Source organism: Meriones unguiculatus, chromosome 1 (genome assembly GCF_030254825.1).
Source record: "Meriones unguiculatus strain TT.TT164.6M chromosome 1, Bangor_MerUng_6.1, whole genome shotgun sequence".
NCBI classification, from domain to species: domain Eukaryota; kingdom Metazoa; phylum Chordata; class Mammalia; order Rodentia; family Muridae; genus Meriones; species Meriones unguiculatus.
The window spans coordinates 175,933,224-175,959,164 of NC_083349.1; the positions used below are offsets into that span (position 1 = coordinate 175,933,224).

Genomic DNA, 25,941 nt, shown 5'->3' on the forward strand with positions numbered 1-25,941 from the left:
GACTGTGCATGCAAAAGCCAGCATTCAAACACAAAGCTTCCTTTTCTATTCTCCCATGCTTGGAGGAAAAGAAAGCTGCTAGGGAAGGACGGGTGCTCTCATGGAAGTGCACATAGCAAAATCGACGTGAAAGATGAAAACAAAACCCGGTGGGAGGTAGGCATTGGATCCCAAGCTCAGGGGGTTGATTGATTGGCCGCAAAGGGGGCTGGCCTTAGAGGGCAGGTCCAGGAGAAGCTTCTCCAGCGTGGGTCTTACAGAAGACCCTGGCCTCAACCCACAAAAACACAACGAGTGGACCAAACCTCCCACAGCCTAGACAGGCTCCAGCTCGGCCTGGAGGCGGGGCGAGCGGTCGCTTCCGGTTCCGGGCGCAGAGGCCCCACGTGTTCCGACCCGCTGGGCCCCGCGCGACTCGGATCCCGCTCCGCTCTTTCGGCCGGGAGTGGGTGGGGGAGCACCGGGCAGGGGAGGAGCCGCTGGAGCCGCGGGAGACGTGAGTGTCGGGGGCCCGGCCGGCGAGCGGGCAGCGCAGCGGGCGGGTAGGGAGGCCGGGCGGGGCGGGAGTGTGGGGAGGGGCCGCAGACCCCGCCCCCCCGGCGCCGGGGGACAGCGCCTGCCGGGGAAGGGGTGGCGGCGGAGTCCCCGCGGCTTGGGCGTTGTAGCTCTGTCACCTCTCCGCGGCCGGAGCCGGGACGTCCGGAGACAGGGGTGGCGCTCTGGGCTTCTTCTCTGCCCAGCCACCTCTTTCCGCCCCCTCCCGGGGCCTGCGGACACGCACTGTGCCCCTCGGATTGCGTCCATGCCAACTGCTCCCGGAGCCCTAGAAGCCAGTGGGGAGTGGTCTAGGCCCCTTAACACCCACCTTCCCTCTTCACCGGACTTTTCACTCAGCGTATCACCTTGCTCGAGAACGCTCCCAGCGGGCTTTCCCTTCTCTGCTTCCCAGTCAACCCCGCCCCCTTCGCAGGCGATCCTTATCACCTGTGATCTTTGCCAGGCTTGGAAGCTGTCTAGCGTGTGGCTCTCACCTGCTTTAGTGACAGTACTCAGAACTTCCCTTTAGCTCTAGAGGCTACTCTCTGCACTTGCAACTTCCCTCTTGCTACCCCTAATAGCCAGTTCAGGGACGACTTCTCCACCTCACTGCACTGCCTCTGGACTTGTCATAGTCCACTGAAAGTTTGCTAGTTTCTATTCCATGGCTGTGCTGGTCCTCTCACACACTCCGTTACCCCTGAGCCGTGGCTGTCTTGTATCTTACACGTGGATTGTTAAGTTCTCTGTACTGAACTCCCCAAAGGGATGCATAAAGGCCTAGCTGATCTTGAACTGCTTGATCCAGGACAGGCTGGGTCAAGCTGACAGGCTACCCTTAGCAATGGAACTTGTTCCCTGTCCACACTCCGCAGGTAAAAGCCAGGAAAGTTACACCGAGGTCACAAAGCATCTCTCTTTGCAGCTTTTTTTTTTTTTTCAAGCAGCCTCAGAGATCTTGATCCAGAAAACTATTTCAAAGAAATGTCATGATGGCCCTGGGAGGTTTATTGAGAAAAGCAAGTGACAGTGCAGTAGTTAGTTTGTGCCATCGGTCTTGAGTAACTTTCTTCCATTACTGCCTAACGTAAAAGTCTGGACAGGGTTGGGGGAAGTGGAACATTTTCTTTCCTAGGAACCAAACAATGATCTTTCCTAGTCTCTCCTAGATACATACCCTTTTGCACTCTGTATTCTTGCAGGGGACAGTCATTTTAAGGCCACTGCAAGATTTGTATCACTATGAGAGACTCTTGTCATGTCAGAATATATAGGTGACTGTACTATTTGATACAGACATGAAATGGCTCTAGACTTTTTGCTTCTATTGTCCTCGTCTAGCCTGAATGTGGACATCATTGGATAAAGCTTGTTCCTTTCTGCATGAAACCACAAATTTACTTCCTTTGCCTAAGTAGTGGGTATCAAGTTTAATACCCAAGAAATGCTTGTTAAACACAGAATGCTGGGCCTTCATCCCCCTGAATCTGCATGTAAGGCTGAAGGGGGGCTGTGTGTTCTGGATTGATCGCTTTGAGAACCAGTGTCTTTGGCCAGACACCATGGCACCTACCTTACAGAGGCTTGAGGCCAAAGACTTGCAAATGCCAGTAGTGTTGATTTTTGATGGGCGAGTTTACCGTTCAAACCTGAGTTACTTGTGAGATTAAATGCCTTGAAGACAGCCAAATGCTTCAGCGTCTTTTATGGCAAGTTAAGATGAGATACTGAAGAGGGTTTTTTTTTTTTTTTTTGGCTTGGTTTGGTTTTTCTGTTGTTTTCTTTCTTTTCTTCTTCTTTTTTTTTTTTTTTTTTTTTTGAGACAAAGTCTCCCTATGTAGCCCTGGCTATCCTGGAACTCACTATATAGACTACTCTAGCCTAGAACTCACAGAGGCCCACCTGTCTCTGCCTCTTAGTGCCGAGAGTAAAGACATGTACCCAGCTCCCCTGATTTTCTTGATAAAGAGTTTCCCACTCTGATGACACAGATCACACCTATAGCCTAGGTTTTTGCTGTGGATTATTAGTATTGCAAAGGTCCCTGTTATTTCCTGATTGGCTGTTAAGTTCTTCAAGGTCGGAGCCCTTGGTTTCCTCCCGTTTCTGCTCAGCACCTAGAATATTATGAGATATAAAATTGATGTTTAGTTTATGAACTCTGTACTTTTCCCCTCCATTGATATGAAAGCAGTCTTTCTCTCTTGAACAGTAAAACAGGATAGACTAGTGATGAACCACCTGACTCCGTGAAGAGCTTGACATGCTTAATATCAAATTCCTAGAGCTGTCCCCATGAAGGGCTTATTGGCAGGAAGCAATAAGGATCTCTAAATCCAAGTTGTGGCATGTATTTATCAAGTTCCTTTTCTACAAACTGCCTGGGAGAAGGGTAGGCCCAGGAGCATATCCTTGCTTAGGGGACCCAGCTTACCAAGGAAAACAGACACTGCCCACACCAAGAATGACTGCTGGGATTCCTTCTCAGATTCTTCTTGGTCAAACCACAGCGATCCCAACCTTTGTCATCACATCTATTTCAGAAAGCCTCAGACTAAGCCAGAAGGTTGTCACCTAGCATGGAGTTGAATTAATTGTACAGGCGTAGAAAGTAACGTGTCCTACATCCACCCCTGGGATCCCGCTACATTCCTGTTTCCATTAAGTGATAGTTTCTCTGTTGTGAGATTGTTGTTGAACGTATTTGTTGTGAGAATTTCAATGCATCTGCTTAACTTTGGCTGCCAAATAATAAACGCTTTTTCTTCCGGATGGGTGTCAAGTGTGACGTCCTTTACTTTTTCAGCTTCAGGTTAATTTGTGACATTTTATGTTAAATTTGTATGTAAAGACTGACCCTCATTATTTAAGTCACTAACATATTTGGTACTATCCATTAAATGTAGGAAGAGTCTCTTCCTGTTGGAGGTTAACGAACTGGGTCATAATGGACAGATAAGCAGTTCTGCTCTCTTAAAATATGTATTTAAATCCAGCCTGTCTCAGTTCTTGAATAAACCTTTTCATCGCTCACTGATCCATTGTAAACCAAACAATGAACAAAGCACTTGTCTTTGTTCCTCTTTATCATCCTAAAATCTGGAAAGCTCAAAGGATGATCCACTCTTCTTTGCTTTTAGATTTAAAAAAAAAAAAAAAATCCTATCTTTCAAAATGAGTTGCTAAAAGCGGTCCAGGATGCCACACCTTTGCAAGGTAGAGCAGGTTGTAGAGTGTCAGTCTTCTGTCTCTATTGCTATCTGTGTGTATGAGAAACATTTTATTAGAAGTGGAATTGCTGTGGCTTTTGTATTTTCAATTTACCATACTCTTAATGACATCTTCATCCACCTTAAACCTTAGTGCTGATTACAAAGGCAGTCAGATTTCAAAGCGATAGCTAATTAAGCTTCTGCTCACACTGACCATCCTGTTCCAGCCACTCCATATTTTGCCTCTCCTATTTCTTCCTTTCTTCTGCTTTTCCATTCCTCGTTCTGTTTCATAAAATCTATTGTAATAATCTTTGAGCCATTCTTGCTACTCAAATATGACTTTTATGAAGGAAAAAGTGGGAACAAAAGTTCCCAAGGTGCAGGTGTAGCTTATTGGCAGATCATGTGCCTTAATATGCAGAGTTCTGGATTCCATCCCAACACTTCCAAATAAAACCAGTTTTTCAGCATGGCATAAGGCACACTGATCATAACATGTTTGAAGGCCAAAAGGGAATGCGTTGCTTTCACTTTCTTTGCCTTCTGGGTTGAGCTTTCATTGGACTTGGGCTATCCACACTAGATATGAATCCCATTGCCTCCTGCCAACTGCAGAAAGAGAAGGGTCTTTGCTTTTGGTAAGTAGAAGCTTTGCTGATTCCATCTTTAATTAAAGATCTTATCATCAAGGTTCTATCGTATCTTCATTCAACAACTTATTTAATTTAGTTTATGGTGCCTCTAAAGCAAGGACTGTTTGCTTTTTGGGTTGAGTTTAGCACTTCACTTGTGGTAAGACAGTAAACAGACCAATCTTTTCCCTGTGTATTCTAATTATTTTTGTAATTTTAAAGAAATGAAACGGACTGTTTGCTTATTATTTAAATCTTGATCTCTCCAAAGAAGTTAAAAGAGCTTGAAGCAGAAAATAGTGTACCGTATTAGGTATCTACCCGATGCCAGATTCTATGCCAAGAAATTCCTTATAAATTAATTCACTTCTTCCATAAAATAAGCTGTGAGATAGGCATGGTAAGCACATTTCAAGGATAAGGCTGAGAGTTAGAGACTTATGAGAGCAGAGATACATACCCAAGATTCCAGAGCCATGTTACCATTAGATGGGAAGCTGGAAGGTGCATATGTATACAGAACAGTTGAAATAAGGGTGAGAATTTGGCTAGTGGAAGGACCATATTGTTACATTCTTTAATTTTGTGGAGAGGCAGGATTGGAAGAGAACAGTGAAAAGTCTAGGTTGTTTTTTGTTGTTGTTTTGTTTGGTTGGTTTTTTTTGTTGTTGTTGTTGTGTTGTTTGTTTGGTTGTTGTTGTTGTTTTAACTCTAGAACAGCCTGAAGGCCTTACTGAGCCCCAGTAAGCAGTTTTATTCACAGTCCCCAATTATGGGGCTACATTTGTCATTTGTGTTCTGTGGCTTTAACTGGAGAGTTGTGAACAGATACCCACCAGATAAGACCTAAATGACAGATCAAAGAAACTCTTTTACTCATGGCTTGATAAGCCATTGAGTTCATTAGTAACCACTTGATTAAGGGGTTACTCATAGGCACGAGGTGCTTGCAACACCGAAAAGTTCACCCCAACATGGACAACTCTGGTAGCTGCGTGCCCTTAGCTCCCTGATCAATGTGAAGGTGGCTCCACCAGAGTCTTCCACCAGCTGCTTCTTGTTTGTATCATCTTGGAGGGGGAAGGAGCCTCCTCAAGAATCTTGTAACTAAATGAGCTTCCTGGGCCTGTTTCAGTAGCTTCATAAGGCTTATGAACCATATGCCACTGCCTCTCCAAAATGGGATGTTTTATTTGCGAGGAAATGGCTTCATGGCATTTACTCCTCCCCGGGACTCTTTCGTTCTTTACACTCTTTATCTTCCAAGATGTTCCTGAGCCTTGAAAGAGGCGAAAAAGAGGCCGATTATTTTCTTTCATTTCTGGCTGAGCATAGGGGCCATAGTGCCATAGGAACAGTCACTTATTCTCACAGCTTGACAGATTGTTTCAGTCTCTGCAGTACCCACTTTTTTGGGAGGGAAAGCTTCCTTTTCTTTTACATTAGAGGCTTCTGACAGCAGTAATCTTTGAGTATAAACAACTGTTTTAAAGCAGTTAGATATATCACGTTTATGTACTAAAAAACAGTACTTTCTTCACCCCTGGCCCTCCTGATCTCCCTAGCCAAAAGCATTTGCTTTTGCTTAACAAAAAAAGTAGGTATCAGTCCCTCCTGTAGAACAGCCATTGAATCTAAGAAGAAAGAATTGGTTGCACATGTAACAGTTGTGCCATTATTGCAACAACTGGCATATTATTTCTAGCATGTTCATAGTGTAGTACATAGAATTTATATCTGAGTAGGACTATTGGTGACATTTCTGCCACAGTAGACTGCATACCTTCTTCTGGCACTGTGAAAACCATCCAGCAGGTAAGAAGCTTTCAGCTCATTTCCAGATTGATTTCTCATGTCCCATAGTCTATGTGAAACCAACAGCAGAGGCACTAGTTTATATGAAACAGGTAGGAGGTGAGCAGGGAACTCAGGTCTCCTTGGTCCATACGTAACCAACACCTAATACTGGGATTTTCATTCAACAACCTTATGATTCCTGGGAGTGCCCACTCACATAAGGTGACTTCTTGCTGACACTTTATTTAATTGCTGTTTTTACTGTCCTTGCAGATTTTTTTCTAAGTATGCAAGACATTCAACGGGTTAACATTATAGGATGGTAACTTTTTACAATGAAGGTAGGATCTCTGAAGGCCTACCATCAATTTCAAAATTTCAAGTAAATACAAATGGATCTTAGGCAACAAAGAGGGGAAAAAACTGTTATTAAGGCCAAATACTGCATGAAAAGATCCTATCATTTGAATCAGTTGGCTTTATCAAAATAAATAAATAAAGCTAGGAACAGTTATTTTAGATGATAGGCACTCCCTTATTTTGCAGTCTCTAATCAGTCATTCTCCCTAGCCCTCCACTCCATGCTAAAAACCTACTCTTATTTGGCTAGTGGAAGGACCATATTGTTACATTCTTTAATTTTGTGGAGAGGCAGGCTCCCTCCACAAATGCAGCTCCCCATTCCCTCCTTGGGTTCTGTGGGAACTACCTTGCACTGATGGGCTAGATCGGCTGAGGGTAAGCGGGGTCCTTATCTTCCATACTGCACTTGCCAGTAGAGCTAGCTCTGAGTCTAACAAGCTGCATATCATTGCCATCCCTCTCCACCACACATGGCTGCTAAAAGGGCCCTGGTCTAAGTGACCGCAGTATACCTTCCACGTTGGAGGCTGACGGCGGCAGTAGTCTATGGGCGTAAGCGTCAGTATTCCTTGCAGAGAAACATTTACAGCATACTCTGGAGGACAGCAGCCTGCTCCTAGGAAAACCAGTCTTTTCACTTACAATGCTTTGTCATTCCTGATCTGTTTCACCAGTTTATGGAACTGGTCAGGCTTTAAAGCTTTTGAGAATCTCAAAAACACACATTTGGCCTTTATCAACCCCTCTCCCAACAACTCCAGCTCACCCTAAGTCTTGTCACATTTACTTTCGAGTGACCCAGAAAGACTCCTAAATACACTTTTCTGATCTCATTTTTGATTGCTTTTAGTAGCATTCTAAAAGTCCAACATACATGCTGTTCTGAGTATTCAGATCCACCAGCACCTCTTCTACTCAATAAAGATCATGCCCTACCATGGGCTCAGGAAAGTTACTAAAGCCCTATACCAGTCCCAAAGTCCCTATTGAGTTACCCTTTTAAATTTTCTGGGGTAACCTTATCTAGTCCAGTCTAGTGGGGGCTGTCAACCACCACTTATCACGTGTCCAGTTTCTTCAGTAATGCTTCCTCTCTTGTTTTCCAGTTCCTGATAATCATGAAAAAAATCTGCACCAATGATAGCCAAGTATTCCTAATGGCTTATATGAGTTATACTTCAGAGACTATTTTTCCTCATATTGTTTCAGGTTATAGGAAATCTGTCCCAAAAAGGGGTGAATATGATTCTGTTTTTCCAATTTGATACTTGGACTGATCCCATCTGCACTCATGTCTCATAGCCTCATGAACCAGTCTATGAGGGCTTCTCATTTTTTTTAACACCTGTTCAGTTAAAACTTTTCATGTGTAGAACATTCACTTTGTTGTTTTGGGCCAATAGTCACTCTCTACCTCCTGCTGTATCACTAATTTTCCCATCGTATTAAAGGAATTGGAATTTAGGGGTATCTTCTTTTACTTCTGCCTCACTTTTGCCCTCTTCACTGACTTGTTTGCTTATGGGATCTCTTTTTAATAGGTGTTGGGGTGGAGTGCTTTTTAGCAGGGATCTAGTTTGTACTGCCTCCCTTGTACTTGCCAAATGCAGGAAATGACAACCCAACAGCCCCATCTCATCTTACTGGTTTTTGCACCTTCTGCCAAGTCAAAGGGTAGCATTCACATATCTTTTTCACATCAGAATTTCTCTCTTACACAGGCAGGTTTTTTTTTTCTGGACAGACATCTGACCTCAGTTGTATGACTTTTTACTGACCACAATGGCCATAATTGCTGCTGTAGACCATACGTTTTACTTTCAGGGTTTGTATATATTCTCAAGTTTATCAGCTTTGTTTGGAAATGTTCCAAAGGTACATGGTAGGCCCAATTCAGTAGGGAAGCATGGCACCTCATACCACGTAAGATGGTGAACTTGATGTTCCCTCAAAGGGCACTCTATTCTCATGACTTCACCTTGATGGCATGTCTTATCACCCATCACAGGAAACATAAAGTTGCCACTACAGAAAGGAAGCATCTATCTCTTACCACATGCAGGCAGGTAGTCACCTTGGAATTGTGTCTGTGGATGTTCTGGTCTGAGATCATTCTTAGTTGCATGCCTTAATCTGTCACAGTGACCTTGCTGCTGCTCCCCCCAACTCATCTTTGTTTCTTCAAACATTGATTACTTGCCTGTTGTGCTGCCTGTCTTTTAGGGAAAGATATGAACAAATGGCTCTTCACCCCCAAGTAAAGTATTGATGACAAACCAAAAAGGAAATAATTCCACCCGAATGGAGTTCGGTGATCTGGTGAGTTTATTAGGGTTACAAGAGCATGGGTGAATCAAAGGCACTGGCATCACAGAAAAGGTTCATCCCAGTATGAGTGACAAATAAGAACAATGAGCCAGGATCTCCCTACTTAAAGGCAGTGCCACCAAGGTGTTTGCCTTCCACAGCACTCGCTTATTGCATATATAACCTTAGAGAGTGGACATCCTAAGCCTTATTTTATTAGCTCCCTAAGCTTTTTGAGTTTCACTCTTCCCTCAGGAATGTTTCAGTTTGAAGGAAATGGCTATACACAGGATATCTCGATCTATCTATTAAATATAATCATTTAAGTCCAAAGACTAGTTAATTGTCTGAAGACTATTTTCTAGTAAAAAGGCTGGTCACCCTTTTTGCTATAACTAGAAAAGATGTCTTTTAGAGTAGAAAATTGAGTATTCCTTTATGTCCTATGGTTCTGTGCTCAAGACAGCTGAGTTAGAGCTACTTCTGTCATGTGACACCTTCAGATAAGGGACAATGAAAGCTGAGCCAAGAATGGTAGAATGGTTTAGTTTCCCCATGCTACCTTCCTAGTCCTTCCAGTAGCAATGCAGACTGAAGAGGCCACGTCACAAGGCTGCCCCATCTTATGAAGTATCTTTGCAGACATGTGTCTTAGTGACTCTTCAAAACAAATCATTTACTATTCCTGACCTAGTTATGGACTTCCACATGAGGTGCCCAAGAGCCACGGCCCACTTCAGGATGGCTGCTATGGGGGCTCAAGTGATAGGGAGTGAGCATTGGGTAAAGGGCCAAAGAGCCCAGATCCCAGAAATTTGCTGCAGAGCCACCAGGTTTGGTGCCAGGATTTTATCTTGCTGTGGAACTCTTCCAAGGACACCCAAGAAAGTTAATGGAATTGGAAGGCCAACAAATTGTAACACATTATGCATGTAACCCTGCACATCCAATGAACTATAGAGGGGGTTGAAAACCATGTCTTCCCTGCTGTCTCCATCATTGCTTGACATTTGCACAGCATATATTAACTCATGGCACTCTGCTGCCTTACAGTAGTTACCTGCAGAGGACTTCACCTTTTACAGGGGCTCTGTTGTGTGTGACTCTAAAGCTGGAGCATGCTTCTTTGGGTGCCTGAGCTATAGCTTTACCCAACTGCCATGCCTATGCCATCCCCATTTCCAACCAGTGCAAGGGTTCCTTCCCCTTTTCATTTCTACTATTTGCTGACCTCTTTCCCTCTGTCTTATTTTTTGAGACTGCTAAAGTAAATACAAAGCAATCAGGAGGAGTATTAACTGTGGAGCATTTAGAAACCCTGGTAGGTTTCATGTGGAATCTCTATGGCTGTTTTTTTGTTATTGTTGTTTTGTGAGTAAAGCTACTCAAAGCAAAATCCCTTTTGTCAGTACATACAGTGTATGCAATCTTTTGGACCTGATATTCCTTGTAGACCAAGGGAATTTCTAGATTACTTAGCTGATCATTGGTTCTCAGGCCTTTAAAGTAATAGAGATCTTTTTATTAAATTAGGTCACCTTGAATAGCAGCTCTGTTTATCTGACTTACAGGAGTGACTGTTAGGGATAAAGGACTATATATTGGAAAGCTTTAGCTTCGTAAATAATGAATAATGATATTACATTAAATTACTTAATGTCTGGTTCTTGCTTACTAAAGGTGATTGAAAGCCCAAAAAATTAATTTTTTTAAATTTTATGTTTTATGTAATGTACATTTGGATTATCCCCAGTGTGAAGATTACTTACGGCTTTATCACACTTGAAACCACCAAGAATGTCTTGTGTATACACAATGCAAACTATAAATTTTTCTTTATTCACTTGTCCAACACACATTTTGCTGGACTAAGTAATCACTAATATGCCACAATAGCTGTCCTTCCCAGAGACAGAAACTCAGTAAATGTTCTCTGTCCTCATCAATTATGAAGCAAGTACCTACTGTTCGCCAGAATTTGGGCAGGGTACAGCATGTCCCTCACTTTAGACCCTTATAGTGTCATGAGTTAGCCTGCCACCAGAGGAACAATTTTTATAACACAATATATACCGTAATGTGGAGTGATCCAAGTTCTTATTATTCATCATCAGGGAAGGGAAACTCAGAAAATAGATTGGAAGGAAGAGTGGAATTTCGCAAGTATAGGCTTAAGAAAGGTATTTCAGGAAGAAGCTCAGAAAATCTTGGTAAAGAGAAACAAGAAATGCAAAAATGTAATTTGAGCAATGGCTCTCATGGAAGTACCACTCATGGTAGAAAAGTGAGGCCCCAAGAGATCTGGTCTTGAACTTTTGAGTATCAAAGGGATTTTCTCGGGGGACTGGAGAGGCAGTTCAGTGGATATGGGCTCTTATTTCTCTCAGAGGACTGCAGTTCTACACCCACATGGCAGCTCACAACTGTCTGTAACTCCAGTTCCAGAGCATCTGACACCCTCACACAGACATACATTCAGGCAGAACACCAATGTACATAAAATAATAATAAAAAAAAAAGTAGAGAAACAGCACAAGATGACATAGGAATAGTCAAACTAGGCAAGGTGATTTAACCGGCAAAGGTGCTTACTGCTAAGTTTAATGACCTGATTCATAGAACCCAATTGATAGACAGAACCAGCTTGTTCAAGTTGTCCTCTGACCTCCAGTGTGTATACCCTGGCATGCCCACATCCACACACAATTTTTAAAATTAACTGTAGAACTATTTCAAAAAATGGAAGCTGTATTGCAAATGATTGAGGACAATAAAATGAAATAACTTGGCTGAAGAGAAATTTGGGAACTATGTGATCATTGGTGATGGGTCAAATAAAGTGCAGCAGCAGTCAAAGGACAGCTAGTGAGAGTCAAACGGTAACCTCGAGGGTAGATTGCAAGGAACTGCAGTGCACAACAAAATGACTGACAAGGAAGGGATGGATATCATTCTTGCCTGGAGGAGGACAGAGCCAAGAGCAGTTGTAAAACTTGACCTAGGTCACTCAGCACATAGTGCCTGACACAGGTCCTTGCTTTTCCAGGTTAAGACTGTAGTCATTCAGATACAGTAGGCTGTAGTAGCAACTAGGGAACTTTATGCCTGCCGGCGAAGACATGATGAATTTGAATGGCATTCGTTAGACAGAAATAACAAGACAATGAACTACCAATGTATGAGGATAGATAGGGAAAGATGGGCTTTGACTACTAAGATAGGAAGATATGAGAGTGAAGAATCATAGATTTCAAATGTATTTGTTGTGTTCTTTGTAATAGGTTTTAGAGAGTAAAAATCACAGTTGCTAACATCAAGAAGTTTCACAAAGAAAATAAGCCATGGCTGTGTAGTAAGACATAGATAATGACAGAGGTGGACCCAGGTTTTGACTCACTTTGGTGATTTCTAGTGGTGTGTAAGGATAGAGAAAACAGAATTGAAGAAAATACCTTAGAAGACACAAAGCATAAGCTGTCTTAAAAGATAAGCAAAGCCTTACCAAAAGGTCATGGGCAGAAAGAGTAGTATATGATTTTCCTCCAAACCAGCCAGCTGCCATCTTGGAGCATTCAGCTGTGCCCCCTTGCAAAAGATCCCAGCTGTGCTTGTTTATAGTTCCCAGCCAACCCAGGTATCCAGCTGCTCCCTACCAACTGGCAACCCTGCACATTCCCTGCAGGAGGGCCCAGAATACACAGAGACCATCAGAGAAGACTAGAGCAGGGCCTCTTCCTATGCAGCTATGGGGAAGCCTTCCATCCCTACTGGGTAAAGCTTCCTAGGTGTGTCTCTGCAGGAGGAGCAAGCTCACCTCTGTAAGTAACTCCTCACCTATGCCCAAGAAACTCTTTCATTTACCAGAGTGAAGTTTGGTGGAGTCATGCCTTTGTTTACTGGGAACTTGGTACAAAGGGTAGATATTGCTTGGGTTTCCTCTGGGAAGAAATTTTAACCACCCCTATTCAAAAGCTAAAGTCCATGGGATACTGTATACACTCAGTTCAGGAATGGGGCTATCGTTGTAAAGGATAGCAGAGGGAATAACAAAATTAAGACCAATTAGTGTGTGATATACTGTGTAAGAGACAAAAGTGTCTGAGAACGTTATTCACTTAGGAGAAAAGCTGGAATGACTGAATAATCTTCACTAGGAGAAGAACATCACCAGATTTACTGGGACAGCTAACACTGGTAACGCTATAAATCAGAATGTCCAAATTTTTGAAGTTGCAAAATAATGTTGTCTACAAATGTGTTGGACTGTATCCATAGCTATCCTGAGAAATGTGTGGCCCACAGGCTGCAGGTAGACATAAAGGACGGGCACTTGAAGAGAGCAGCTCCAGAGGCAGCTGTGCTTCTGTAGATGAGAACTGGTTAGAACATCAGCAGAGCAAGGAAGTGAGAAAGGGAAAACTGCTAGGAAATAGCCACAGAGCTTGTAGCCATAGGAAGGGGACAGAGTAGAGAATGTGTGCAACAGGCCCATTCCTCAGAAGGCGGGAGGCCGAAGAAGCCATGCTGCTGGCTCTCAGCGCGGCCACTGTAGCGGCTGGAACAGAGCGTGGGTAAGATGGGCTGCAAAGCCCTTTGCGTGCTCTGCACTGGATTTGAAACGACCTTACATTTAAAACAGTACTTTATAATACTGAGTAAAGTCATTGGAAGAATACCTTAGAAAGTTAGTGGTTAATATTGAAGTTCCATCTCCCTCCTGAACATAGCAAACAGTGAGACATTTCGTCTCAAATTTACACTAAGAATGTTATCATCTCTATTCTCTTGGTGAGAAAAGTCATTTACAGAGAAAACTTCCCATTGGGCCACACTCCTGTCCCATACCTACTAAATGATAGCAGGCAAATGTAAGCACTCTTAACCCCTCTTACTTCCCAACTTACTTTCCCTTACTTCCCAGTTCATTAGAATGACAAGTAGCATTTCTAAAGTTGCAACTGTCTAGACATACTGAATCAGAATGCTTTTTGGAGAAAATCGCACAGCCAAAGCTTCACAACTGGTTTATTATATTTTACTCATGGTTGAGTACTGCATGGAAGACAAACAGGAAATCATAGCTTGAGTTCAGGCAAGGTGGTGAGGACCACACTGAAGCAGCAAGGAGTAAGAGGAGTAAAATGTAGAAGTTTAAAAGGTAGGGTTGGTTTAATAAAATTTAAATAGTGAGAAAGGATCATAAAATTGAATCTATGAATTACTAAACTGAGTGTTTTCTTAACATTGGTCCAAATGTCCAATGTTCTTTGGACATTTTGGGGTTGGTAAGTCATCCAGTTAAAGATGTTTTAGGAAGATAAAGGCAGCCTTTTGGAGCACTACCCACTGTTAGTATCTGTCTTCACTGTTATTTCCTGGAGTTTTCAAATCTCCAGCAGTTCTCATTTTACAGAGGTTCATACATGTAATGCAGCCTGCACCCACCCTGTTGGTGTCTCAGGATATACATATTATGTGCCTGTGAGGCAAACCAGGGCCACTGGGGTATTTGTTAGTAGGGATTATGAACATCATTTCTGCCAGCCATATAAGTACTATGGGGAGCTCAGAATGTGCTAGCTGTAGTCCAGACAGAAAATGATGGAGCCCAACTAAAGAAGTCAGCAGGAGGGAAGTAGAAGAACATTAGGAGGTAGAACTCCAGTATTACAGATCTAGCAGGGTACAGCTTTCCTCTGGGCTAGGAACCGTGTAGGAAGTTGGAGGACCTTGTGAGGTCATGGATATCCTATGCCAACTGGATTTCATTGCAACATATATTTATGGAGACTGGGGGAAACGGGAAGTCAGTTAAGGAGTGGGCAGAGGATTACAAAGTCAGAACTGTTGTTTTTACATAACTTCAGGCTTCTGTTCTCTTTCATCTTTACTTCTCTGCCCTAGGTCCCATAGGAGGAACCCCTTGAGGTACCCAGTCTGAAATACGTTAATGCCAGTGTGAGGGCTAAATGGTGTGATAACACCCAAGAGCCAGGAAATGGCAACAACCTTGGAGCCAGAGGACCAAGATCTTTGGGCAGAAGAAGGAGTCCTGACGGTGAAACTGGAGGATGATTTCACCTGCGGGCCAGAGTCTGCCTTGCAGGGGGATGACCCTGTGCTGGAGACCTCTCACCAGAACTTCCGACGGTTTCGCTACCAGGAAGCATCCAGCCCTCGAGAAGCCCTCAGCAGACTTCGAGAGCTTTGCCATCAGTGGCTGCGGCCAGAGAGGAGAACAAAGGAGCAGATCCTTGAGCTGCTCGTGCTGGAACAGTTCCTCACCGTCCTGCCTGGAGAACTGCAGAGCTGGGTTCGAGGCCAACGGCCAGAGAGTGGCGAGGAGGCAGTAACACTGGTGGAGGGTTTGCAGAAACAACCCAGGAGACCAAGGCGGTGGGTGAGGAGGGGGAGTCCTGATCTGTGTGATGTGGAGGGGGCCTGTTTCCTGAAAGACTGGATGTGGGGAGAACATGAGGGTCCCGTGAATTATCCTTTACATTTTACTGGTTCTGCTTTTGGGTTACATTTAGATACATTAGCCCCAGTGGGGCAGGGATGTATGTGTGTATGAGTGTGGTGTTCTAAGGTTTAAATCACCTACCTGTGCTGCCTGAAGACTGGATTTTTTAATTTCTTTGGATGTTGAACCTTTCTGAGGGATCTTCAGAAAGCAACTATTATGACCTCCTCAAAGTTCGCCCAGACCCTTAATCCCAAGAGCCCTTTCCTAGGATGGTAATCTGGGAAAGCAAACAGTAAGAAGACTTAAAGGAAGGATGGAAACTCAGGGCCCCAAGTGACTGGAGTAAATTCTGAGAGAAGTAGAAAAGTAGGACAGTTCTAGTGCCTTGTCTTTGTAAAGATAACCGGTTTGTCATGTGCCTTTGCAACTTGAATTTCCCCTTCTCATCTGATTCCCTCTGTGAGTGTTCCTCCTAAAGTAACCCCTGATGACAACCAGAAGCTTCCTTCTGACTCCATGGTGACTGGAAGTTAAAATTATTCCCAGGTAACCGTCCACGTTCAGGGCCAGGAAGTCCTGTCAGAGGAGACATTACACCTAGGGGTGGAGCCGGAGTCCTCCAGTGAGCAACAAGATCCAACACTGATCTTGACCCCTGAGCAGCCCCACGAGGAAGCCCTCCACAGCACAGATCTGGGGACACCGGAACAGGAGAGCTTGCAGCTTGAAGGGGAGCACCAGCTTCTGCAGGAGAGTGGTAGGAAAAAGCCTCATCAGCAGCAGAGATTGTGGCAAAGTGAAGTCAGAATGGGGGGTTATGCTATACCACACGGGCTGGACAAGTTCTAATAGAAAGCAAGCACCAGATCTTGATATTGAGATCAGAAAGAACCAACTATAACCTGCCTCCAAATGGGGCCAAGTTTAAATAATGATATTCATAAGTGCTCCCAGCGTTCCAGTTGGGTTACAGACATTGGTAGTTAGGATTATTCTGTTCTCCTTAGACAAGTTTCTTGAGTCTCTTAGCAGAGAATTTAAGTCCACTTTTTGTTCATTCTAATTCTCTCTCTCTTATCTATCTATCTCTATCTATTGATCTATCTCCTTCTCTCTCCTTTTTTTCTTAGAGGTTCCAGTGTCCCAGGACCTAGACCTTCCTACAGAACAAGGGTCTGGACACTCAGATATGGTTGCTCTTCTCACTGCTCTGTCTCAGGTAAATCCTAATTCAAAATACATATTTTGTTGGGTATTAGCCATATGCTGAACAATTAGAGATATAAGTATGCACGGTTAGAGTATAAGTTTTCAGTTCTGCGGATATGTGGCACAGGGAAGAAACTGTAAAATTTAACAGCTGTTTTTAGCTCCAGGCTTCATAGTTTCTTTATTTGGCAGGGGTACTAACTAAAGGCACTAAGTGGGATTATTTTGCAGTATTCAGTACAACTTTGAAGTTGTTAAGTGAGTAGGGTGTGGGGTTTTTTATCATTTGTAAGAATGCCTGGCAAAACTGCTGTTATGTTTATGACCTGTCCCTCTTGATCTGAAATTATGTGGCTGAGGAAGGGGGGTAGAATTCACTCATGGTTTGGAGTTGTAGTCTAGCTGCAGGAAAAAATATCTTCCTTGTTCTGGCTGTAGATGGTAGTAAATGGAGTCATTTGGGAACAATTCATAGAAAAGATAGTTTTCACTGAGACCTCCCCTTAAAACACCAAATAAAGAGTTGAATGATTTAAGGTGTGTCTTGGGTTTTAAACAATATTTTGAGGAAGAATATAGTGTGACCTGAAGAAACACAGTGGATGGGAGGAGCAGAAGCAGTGCCAGTGCTTTCCTCAAGTGCCGAAGGTTCAGAAGCAGCACCTTTGGGAAGCAGGCTTCCCAGAGGAAATCCTTCAGCCTGTTCGCATTCCTGCTGTCTTTGGATGGACCCTACCCCAAAACACAATAGGCTACCAGAAGCATCACATCCTGATTGGATCCTTGTGTCATTGCAGGGACTGGTCACATTCAAGGATGTGGCTCTGTGCTTCTCCCAGGATCAGTGGAGCGATCTGGATCCAACACAGAAAGAGTTCTATGGAGAATATGTCTTGGAAGAGGACTGTGGAATTGTGGTGTCTCTGTGTAAGGAGTTGCATGTATCAACCAGGGCAGTCTAGCCACAAACATCTTTTTCCTATTGGAATATAGGAATCAAAGACCATGGACTACATGTACTAAACTTTCCCTAATGCATGCCTACCCCACAATGAGATTAAAGATCAGTTAGCTGAAGAAGATGATACCCTTCTAACTGAAAGGAAGAAAAAAAAAGATGCTTGGAAACAAATGAATGGAAAACATTAACGAGAGAAGTAACAAGTTATAAGTTTTTAAGTTTAATATTTAACTTTTGAAGTAAGCATGTGAGTTTTGAAGCAGTCAAAACAAAGATAATCTGATTTCTTCAACAAGAGGGGAAGGAGCAAGGATCACAGTAAGTAGTCTAGTTACTGGATCTCAGGTGAAGGCACAAGAAATGCACAAGATGGACAGCAGTTAGAGATGCCAAGCTAAAGAGTAGCAATAGCTGACCAGTTAACGTTCACATTTGCTCTGCTGCCTACCAGTCCATAAAGTTCTGCTCTTAACTCGGAGAAGTATTGAGCCAGTCATGATGTCCTTTCTTCCCCTCTCTTGAGCAGCATTTCCAATTCCCAGACTAGATGATACCTCCCAGATTAGAGAAGAGCCTCAGGTCCCAGATGTCCATGAGTCTCAAGAGCCTGCAGAACCAGAAATCCTGAGTTTTACCTATACAGGTAAGGAGTATCAGTCAAGCCTGATCTCTGCAATTGCGGGATTCCCTCTAGTCAGTGCACTTCTTTCCTCCCAGGACCTTCCTCATTGGTTCTTTTTCATCATTTTGTCTTTTACTTTTTGTCATTTTGTAGTCCAAGGCTTGAACTCAAAATCTTGCCTCAGCCACTGACATGGCCAAACCCCATACCCCAACTCACTGACTCTTCTAATTTGCCATCCATCGCTAGTAACTTCTAAAAGCCAGACCCGCCTGCCAGTACCGTCTCCTACACCTTTCCTATCATTTGTTAGAAAAATGTTTCAAATCCTCTCATTGTATAAATGGTATTACTGTTAGTATAACTTATATCTGTTCTTGCCCTTTCTGTAGGAGATATGAGTGAAGATAAGGAAGAAAGTGTTGAACATGAAAATACACATAAGTCTATTTTGGCAGACCCAGAAGTTCACCAGACTCCAGATTGGGAAATAGTTTTTGAGGATGATACAAGTAGACCTACTGAAAGATTTGGTACAAATGTTCCTCAAGTTAATAGTGTCACAAATATTAAGGAAACTATGCCTGTCCACTCCCTGGTAGCGAGGCAGCATCACTGCCCTCTATGTGGAAAAAGCTTTACATGTAATTCTCACCTTATTAGACACTTGAGAACTCACACAGGAGAAAAACCCTATAAGTGTATGGAGTGTGGGAAAAGTTACACACGGAGCTCACATCTTGCCAGGCACCAGAAAGTCCATAAGATGAACACTCCTCATAAAGATCCTCCAAACCGGAAGACTGTGGATGTCCAGTCTGAGGTCGCTACCCGAGTGGAAAAACCATATAGCTGTGATGATTGTGGAAAACATTTCCGTTGGACTTCAGACCTGGTCAGGCATCAGCGGACACATACAGGAGAAAAACCTTTTTTCTGTACTATTTGTGGCAAAAGCTTCAGCCAGAAATCTGTGTTAACAACACACCAAAGAATCCATGCTGGAGGCAAGCCCTACTCATGTAGGGACTGTGGCGAGGACTTCAGTGACCACAGACAATATCTGATACACCGGAAGACACACGTGTCTGATGAGCTCTATCTCTGCAGTGAATGTGGGCGCTCCTTCAGCCACAGTGCAGCATTTGCCAAGCACCTAAAAGGCCATGCTTCAGTGAGGAACTGCCGGTGCGATGAATGTGGTAAAAGCTTTAGCAGGAGGGATCACCTCGTCAGACATCAACGGACACACACTGGGGAAAAGCCTTTTACCTGCACTACCTGTGGGAAAAGCTTCAGCAGAGGGTATCATTTAATCAGGCATCAGAGAACCCACACAGTAAAGACCTAGCTAGGGGCCATGTGTGGAGAGCTTAACTCAGCCATCAACTGGGATGGGATGGGTTCTGTGGTCAACCTGAGAAGACCTTTTCTGAGGTATCTCTTTGATCTGCCCATACCTTATGTCACCTCTTCCAACTACCAAACAAAAGCCCCATCCAGAACTTCTCATCTTTTCTCAGTTGAGGCTTCTACTTCACTGGCACGGTTCTGCCTGTACCTCATGGGTGTGAAGTAAGAGATTTGGGACTTTAAGAAATTTGGGTTGTTACATTTTGAGAAACCTAGGCTGTTCTAGATCTTGAAGACTACTTACCAGCCTCAACTTCAGTGTGGTCAAGGATAAGTCCTTAGATCTGATAAGAGACCAACCTAAAGGGGTCTGTCCTTACTGGGCTCAAACCTTAAAGCACACAGCCCTACACGCAAAAGGTTTGTGTCCTGACAGATATGCCACACTCTGATGGAATACCTACAGCTTCCTCACTAACTCGCCTCTGCACTGTACACTTTCTTTTGATGCTGGAGACAAAGGGGAAGAGTGTTAAAGGACAAATCCTTAAAGCTGCTTCACAAGGATTTTGGCAGGCTGCCCCCTTCCCAATTGTCAGAATGATACCAAGTGCCACACACTGCTACAAAAACGGGCTTAAGAAAAAGCCTCTTGGGGTGCACCACCCCTGTCTAAATACTCCTGTCTTTAGCTTTTCTACTATTCAGCCACTATCAGTTTGTCCCTTACATGCCTACTGAAAGAGAGATGTAGTCCTAGAGGGCTGAAGAATTCAGTAAAGCAAAATTAAGTCATGGTGAAATCCATTACATTCCCACATGAGGCTTAAGCCTGTCCTTCATTTGGCTTGTGAGAGGGACTCTGAAGCTTTGTCAATGTAGAAAGGCACTGTAGCCAGTGCAGAATCGAAATTGACTGGGTCACTTCATTTACATGAGGGGAACTAGAGAAGATATAAAACCACTTCGGAAGAATATGAAACAGCTGTTGCCACTGGCTAAGACTATTAGGATTATTCTGACATCTAGTCCTTTGTATCCCTGCCTGGAACCGTAGTACTTGGAACTCTGAGAGGTCATCAGAAGTAAATGGATTTTTATGTGTCTGTGTTATTTGGTTTTTCATACGTAATTTCATTGTCATATAACTGTGAACTAAAAAGTATCTCCTGGTGACCCAAGGGTCCTTAACCTGTTTGAGGTTCCCAGGAGGCTGAAAATTTACAAACCTCACATGTCTGATCATCTGGAAAGGACTGGGGACAGATACTCCGTAAGCAGAGCACAGGATGTGGGATTAAAGCATGCGAAGGCAGACAGACATCTGTGCCTGGTCTCTTCTGCTTTTTCACAATCGCAGAGGAATATGGTGGATTAGCAGCGCATCTTCCCAGCCCTAGCCTCCCATAGGAAAATTCTCTCCTGATGGACTAGTTGAGTTTTAATGCCAGTCAGTCATTGTCATGAAGTTATATAAGAAGTAAATAAAGTGATAATGTGTAGCCAAGTGCCCCAATTTACATTTTGCCCATTTACTTTCTAGAACTTCGGGTTTCTAATTCCTCTGAACGATATTCCTGCTATAACTAAATAGATTGGAAGAACAAAGTTTTTTCCACAAGAGTGAAGGCTTGGAGTGGTTGGCATAGCTCTGGGTAGAATGTATCCACAAATGGCCAGGCCTGGAATTTGTACAAGAGACTAATTCTAGCATTTTTCAGCCATGTATTTAAAGTGTAAGCAGAATTTGTCCTGTGAGAAAGCTAGTCTAGCTCATACTAATCTCTTGAGCATAGAATACTCTAGAAAAGGAATTGGCTTTTCTCTAATTTGTTTGCTTGATTTGGAAGTGAAAATCTGTCAAGACAATTCTCCAGAAGAAAACTTTGAAACTGATGTAGTTAGGTGAAATGGCATTTCTATTGCTATTCCTGCAGTTTTCTATGCTGACAATCTGCCACTGGTCCCTTTTGTAAATTACTGTGTTTTCTAAGAATCCTACAAAGATGCCCAAGCTCCCAAGTCTGAACACAGGTGGAGCATCAGGGCTAGTTATGGTACCTCAGATGAGGAAACAGCATTTCCACTGACCCTAGGACCAAGCATAGAGTGTTTATTCCCCAAGGCCTGCTTCTACGAATAGTGAAGTCCTGGTGTCCTTTGTAAGGATAAAATGCATGTTTTTAACATGTGGAGGGTGCTCTAGTCTACTAAACTAAACAATGTGCAAATTGTTGGAGAATATGTGTAGATTAGAAATAATCAAGAATCATTCAACTTTGCCACCAGAAAGTACCAAGAGTGCAAATAAAGTATGCTCCAAATTAGAAGCTCAGGAATTCATATGAATTCCATGGAAATTTTTGAAAATTGTGTTAGCATCAAGTTAGTAGAGCCAAAACCTACATTAAAGAGTTGCTGCCTCCAGACACCAAGTCAGGTGGTAGATTTAATAAAATGTGTTTTATTTCCACTAAGTGAAAAAACACAGCATGTTCCAACCATGTCTGACATGGCAGACATCGGTTGCAGGCCTTTCTGCTGGGCCTCTAGATTACCCCACTGCAAGAGAAAGTGGGATATTTATTAGATGTATTTTAGAGAATATTTTCATTAACCAGGCTTCCAGAAATGACAATCCACATGAAAGTAAATAGAGGCCCATGATGGCTTTGTGGAACAAAAGCAAGGCAGAAATAGCGACTGGTGGCCTGCTTTGCAGATTAGTTAATTCTGCAGCCTTCCACACCAGTGTTTTATTAGCACATAAACATACTGAACCGTTCACTATGACATCATTTGCGTAGATGATGTATTTTGATCACAATGATGTTCTGTCCCACTCCTGCTAAACCCTGTCTTTTCTCAGCCCCCATCTCACTTTCATGACTGGGAGTGGGGCATCCCCAATGAATTTGATCAGAGTGGTTTTAGGAACATGCATACCTTAGCAGTGTCTCTGCTCCATCACCCACTAAATATAGATTTTTACTTAGGAAGCAGCAGAAGCCCAAAAGTCCCTCTCCATTCCGTGACAGAGTATTGGCAGGCCAAGCTTGTGCAAGTAATCACATGCTGTGAGTTTAAGAGTGCAACAGGCACTCATTCCAGTAGGTCAGTTGGCCAAACTACTACCACCAGTCCTTGGCACATACATTTATTCTGCCTCTTTTGTGATGTGCTGAGTCGTGGAAGCAAGGTGTAGCTGAATCATTTATGCATGGCATTCAACAGTTATTGAATTTTCCATACTTTTGATCAAGTATGAGTTGGTAAAGCTCTGAAAAAAAAAACTTGAAAGTAGCACTAACATATGAACATAAGCTTTATTAGAAGGCAATTTGGCAGGCACATCATATACTTTTAGAAAACAAAACAAAAACAGCGAACGCTTCCCCAATAGGGCCTATGACCTCATCAGACACTTTTGATTGAGTATCTAATACCAGACTTGAATTCTTTGAATTCTTTCCTGTGGAATAGGCATCAAGTCCACTCAAAAAGTGTTCAGGTACTATGCTCCAGTAGGTTCATCCTACCCAGTGAATATTATTGTACCAGGTCCATGGATGAGTAAGACTGTTAATGACAGTTCGCCCCCAGTAGCTTGTGTGACATCCGGTGCTATAAGGAGAGCCAGCAGAAAGGACGTTTTCAGCCTGGTGGGCAACCAACAGCAGTGTATTGTTTTGAGGGAGCTACAGGGACCTTCGCAACAACACATAGAAAGACACTTTATACCTCACAGATTTTCATATAATCTATGGCTTGTGTCTGGAGAGATGGCCTTGCCTTTGAGAGCACTGGTTGCTCTTCCAGAGAACCTGGCCTTGTGTTCCAAACCTATTGCTCCAGTTCCAGGGGATCTGATGCTCTCTTCTGGCCTCTGTGGGCACATGCAGTACACAGCCATACCTGCAGGCAAAACACTCCTACACAAAAATCTATGGCTTTTAGGAACAACTTTACCTTCAAATTCCTTTGGATTTTTATATTTTCGTTTAACTATCAGGTTCTCAGATTTCCTCGTGACTTTTTCATACATGGTTAGTTTTTACCTAGTTTCCCTACTCACCTTCTCCCCCTACCTTCCCTATGTCAACCTTTCCTGTCCAGCCCCACTCTCTCTCACTTTAAAAAGTCTTTTCTGCTCTTTCTACTTTCCTGGTTTCTACACACTTTTATTTTCATATAAAAAATATACACACAAAAGAAAAAATGCAGTATTTATCTTTCTAAGCATGTATTATCTCAATATTTTAGAATTCTATTTTCTGCAAATATCACTTTTTCTTACAACAATAGAATTCCTTATGTCAATGTATGATTTTTCACTTTCTATTCATCATTTGATTGGCATCTAGAATGGCTCCATGCCTTTGTTATTTTGACTAGAGCAAGCAATGAGCTGCTGCTGGGCATGTATTGTTTAGTAGGATATCAAGTCCTTTGGGCATATGCTCAGGAGTGGTAGGTAGAGCTGGATCATGTAAAAGTTGTACATTTTTACAGCTTTTTTCATTTTTGAGAAACCTCAACAATGATTTCCATAGAAGCTGTTCCAGTTTACACTCCACCAACAGTGTACACATCCCGAGTGTACACACCCTTTCTTCATATCCTCACTGACATCTGTCATTTGTTTTCTAGGTGATAACCATTTTGACTGGGATGAGACAGAATTTCAAAGTAGTTCACTTAAGACGTGTGTGTGTGTGTGTGTGTGTGTGTGTGTGTGTGTGAAGTGCCTGCAGTGACCTAAAGAGGGCATTTGATCCCCTAGGTCTGGTGTTCATGGGGGGTTGTAGGCTGGGTGACATAGGTTCTGGGAACCAAACTGAAGTTCTGCAAGAGTAGCAAGTACTCTGAACCACAGAGCCATCTCTCCAGGCCCCCTCAATATAGTTTAATTTGCATTTCCCTGATAGCTAAAGACAACAAGCACATTTTAAGACATTTATTAGCCATTTGTATTGAGAACCCTGTTCGGTTCCTTAGCCCATTCTGGTTAGCTGATTTTCTTCCTGTTTCATATTTTGCATTATTTGTATGTTCTGTGTATTAATACTCTGTCAGAAGTAAAAGATTTCCTCCCATTCTGTAGGACATCTGTCCAGTGAACAGTCTTGATTGCTGTATAGAAGCTTGTGGTTAAATAATTGTCAATGCATTTCAGTCGTTGGCTGTATTTCCTGAGCGATTACAGCCCTATTCTGAAAGTTTCTACCTGTCTATGTCTTGAAGTGGTCTCATTACTCATTGCTCTAGCAGTTTTTAGAGTATCAGTTGTCTTCTATTACCATTGTTAATAAACTTGGGGTTTATTTTTTTAAGGGTGAGAGCTGAGAATCCATTTTTATTCTTCTACATGTAGATGTCAGTTTTCCCAGCACCATTTGTTTAAGGTGCTGGCTTTTCTCACATGCATATTTATGGTCAAAAAAAAATCAGGCAGCTGAAGCTGCCCAGCCTTACACTTGGGACCTCTACTCTATTCCACTGATCTACATACCTGTTTTAGTGTTAGTATCATGCTGTTTTTATTACTATTGCACTGTAGAATGGCATTAAATGGTGCATGGTGATACAATATTCCTTTTGTTCGGGTTTTTTCCTATTCTTGGTTTTGTTGTTGTTTGTCTTTTGGTTTTGGGGTGTGTGTGTGTGTGTGTGTGTTTGTGATTACCGTGTGAATTTTAAGGTTATTTTTCTGTTTCTGTAAACATTGGGTATTTGATGGGAATTTCACAGAATCTGTAGACCAGTTTTTCTAAGATCTTTCCGAGTAATTATTCCAACCCACGAGCATGGGAGGTCTTTCCATCTTCTGGTGTCTTTATCAGTTTCCTTCCTTAGTATCTTAAAGTTGTCAATATAGAAGTCTTTAACTTCCTTGCTTAGGTTTATTCCAAGGTACTTTTTGAGGCTACTGTGAATGAGATTGTTTTCCCTGATTTCCTTTTCAAGTGTATTTCTGGGCAAACAGGAAAACTACAGATTTTTGTGTGCTCTTTTTATAGCCTGCCACACTGATGAAAATATTTACTAGCTCTAAGAATTTAACTAGTGCTGTTTTAGGAAGTGTTGTGTATAAAGTCATATCATATAGAAATAAAGATATTATGTTTTGTCCTATTTGTATCCCTTTTATTTCTGTCTCTTGCTTTATTGTTCTAGCTAAGACTTCAAGCCCTATATTGAATAGAAGCAGAGAGAATGCATGCACTTGTCTTATTCCCTATGTAATGAAAATGCTCTCAGTTTTTCTCTACTTAGCATGATACCGACTATAGGCTTGTCATATATAACCTTTATTATGTTTAGATACATGCCCTTCATTCATAACATTTCAGAATTTGTATCATGAAGACATGTTGGATTCTGTTAAAGCCTTTTCAACATCTATTTAATTTCAGTCCTTGAGTCTTATTTGTGTGATGTATGTAGTAACTTGCCTATGTTAAACCATTCCTAAAGAT

The 25,941-nt window shown here is 42.6% G+C and overlaps 1 protein-coding gene across 2 annotated transcripts; it reads left to right on the forward strand.

The window, feature by feature from the left end:
- Positions 1-330: 330 nt before the first annotated feature.
- Positions 331-25,587, forward strand: Znf202 (zinc finger protein 202). 2 transcript variants are annotated; one of them, XM_021652817.2, is made up of 8 exons: positions 331-496; positions 8,768-8,863; positions 14,756-15,251; positions 15,864-16,074; positions 16,448-16,536; positions 17,324-17,453; positions 18,014-18,130; positions 18,502-25,587. In XM_021652817.2, the coding sequence occupies exons 3-8, from the start codon at positions 14,850-14,852 to the stop codon at positions 19,458-19,460; spliced, it is 1,908 nt and encodes a 635-aa protein (XP_021508492.1). In that variant the 5' UTR covers positions 331-496; positions 8,768-8,863; positions 14,756-14,849; the 3' UTR covers positions 19,461-25,587. The 2 variants fall into 2 exon arrangements, with proteins under 2 accessions (XP_021508492.1, XP_060227880.1); XM_060371897.1 differs by lacking the exon at positions 8,768-8,863 and having other exon boundaries at positions 370-496.
- The last annotated feature ends 354 nt before the right edge of the window (positions 25,588-25,941 follow it).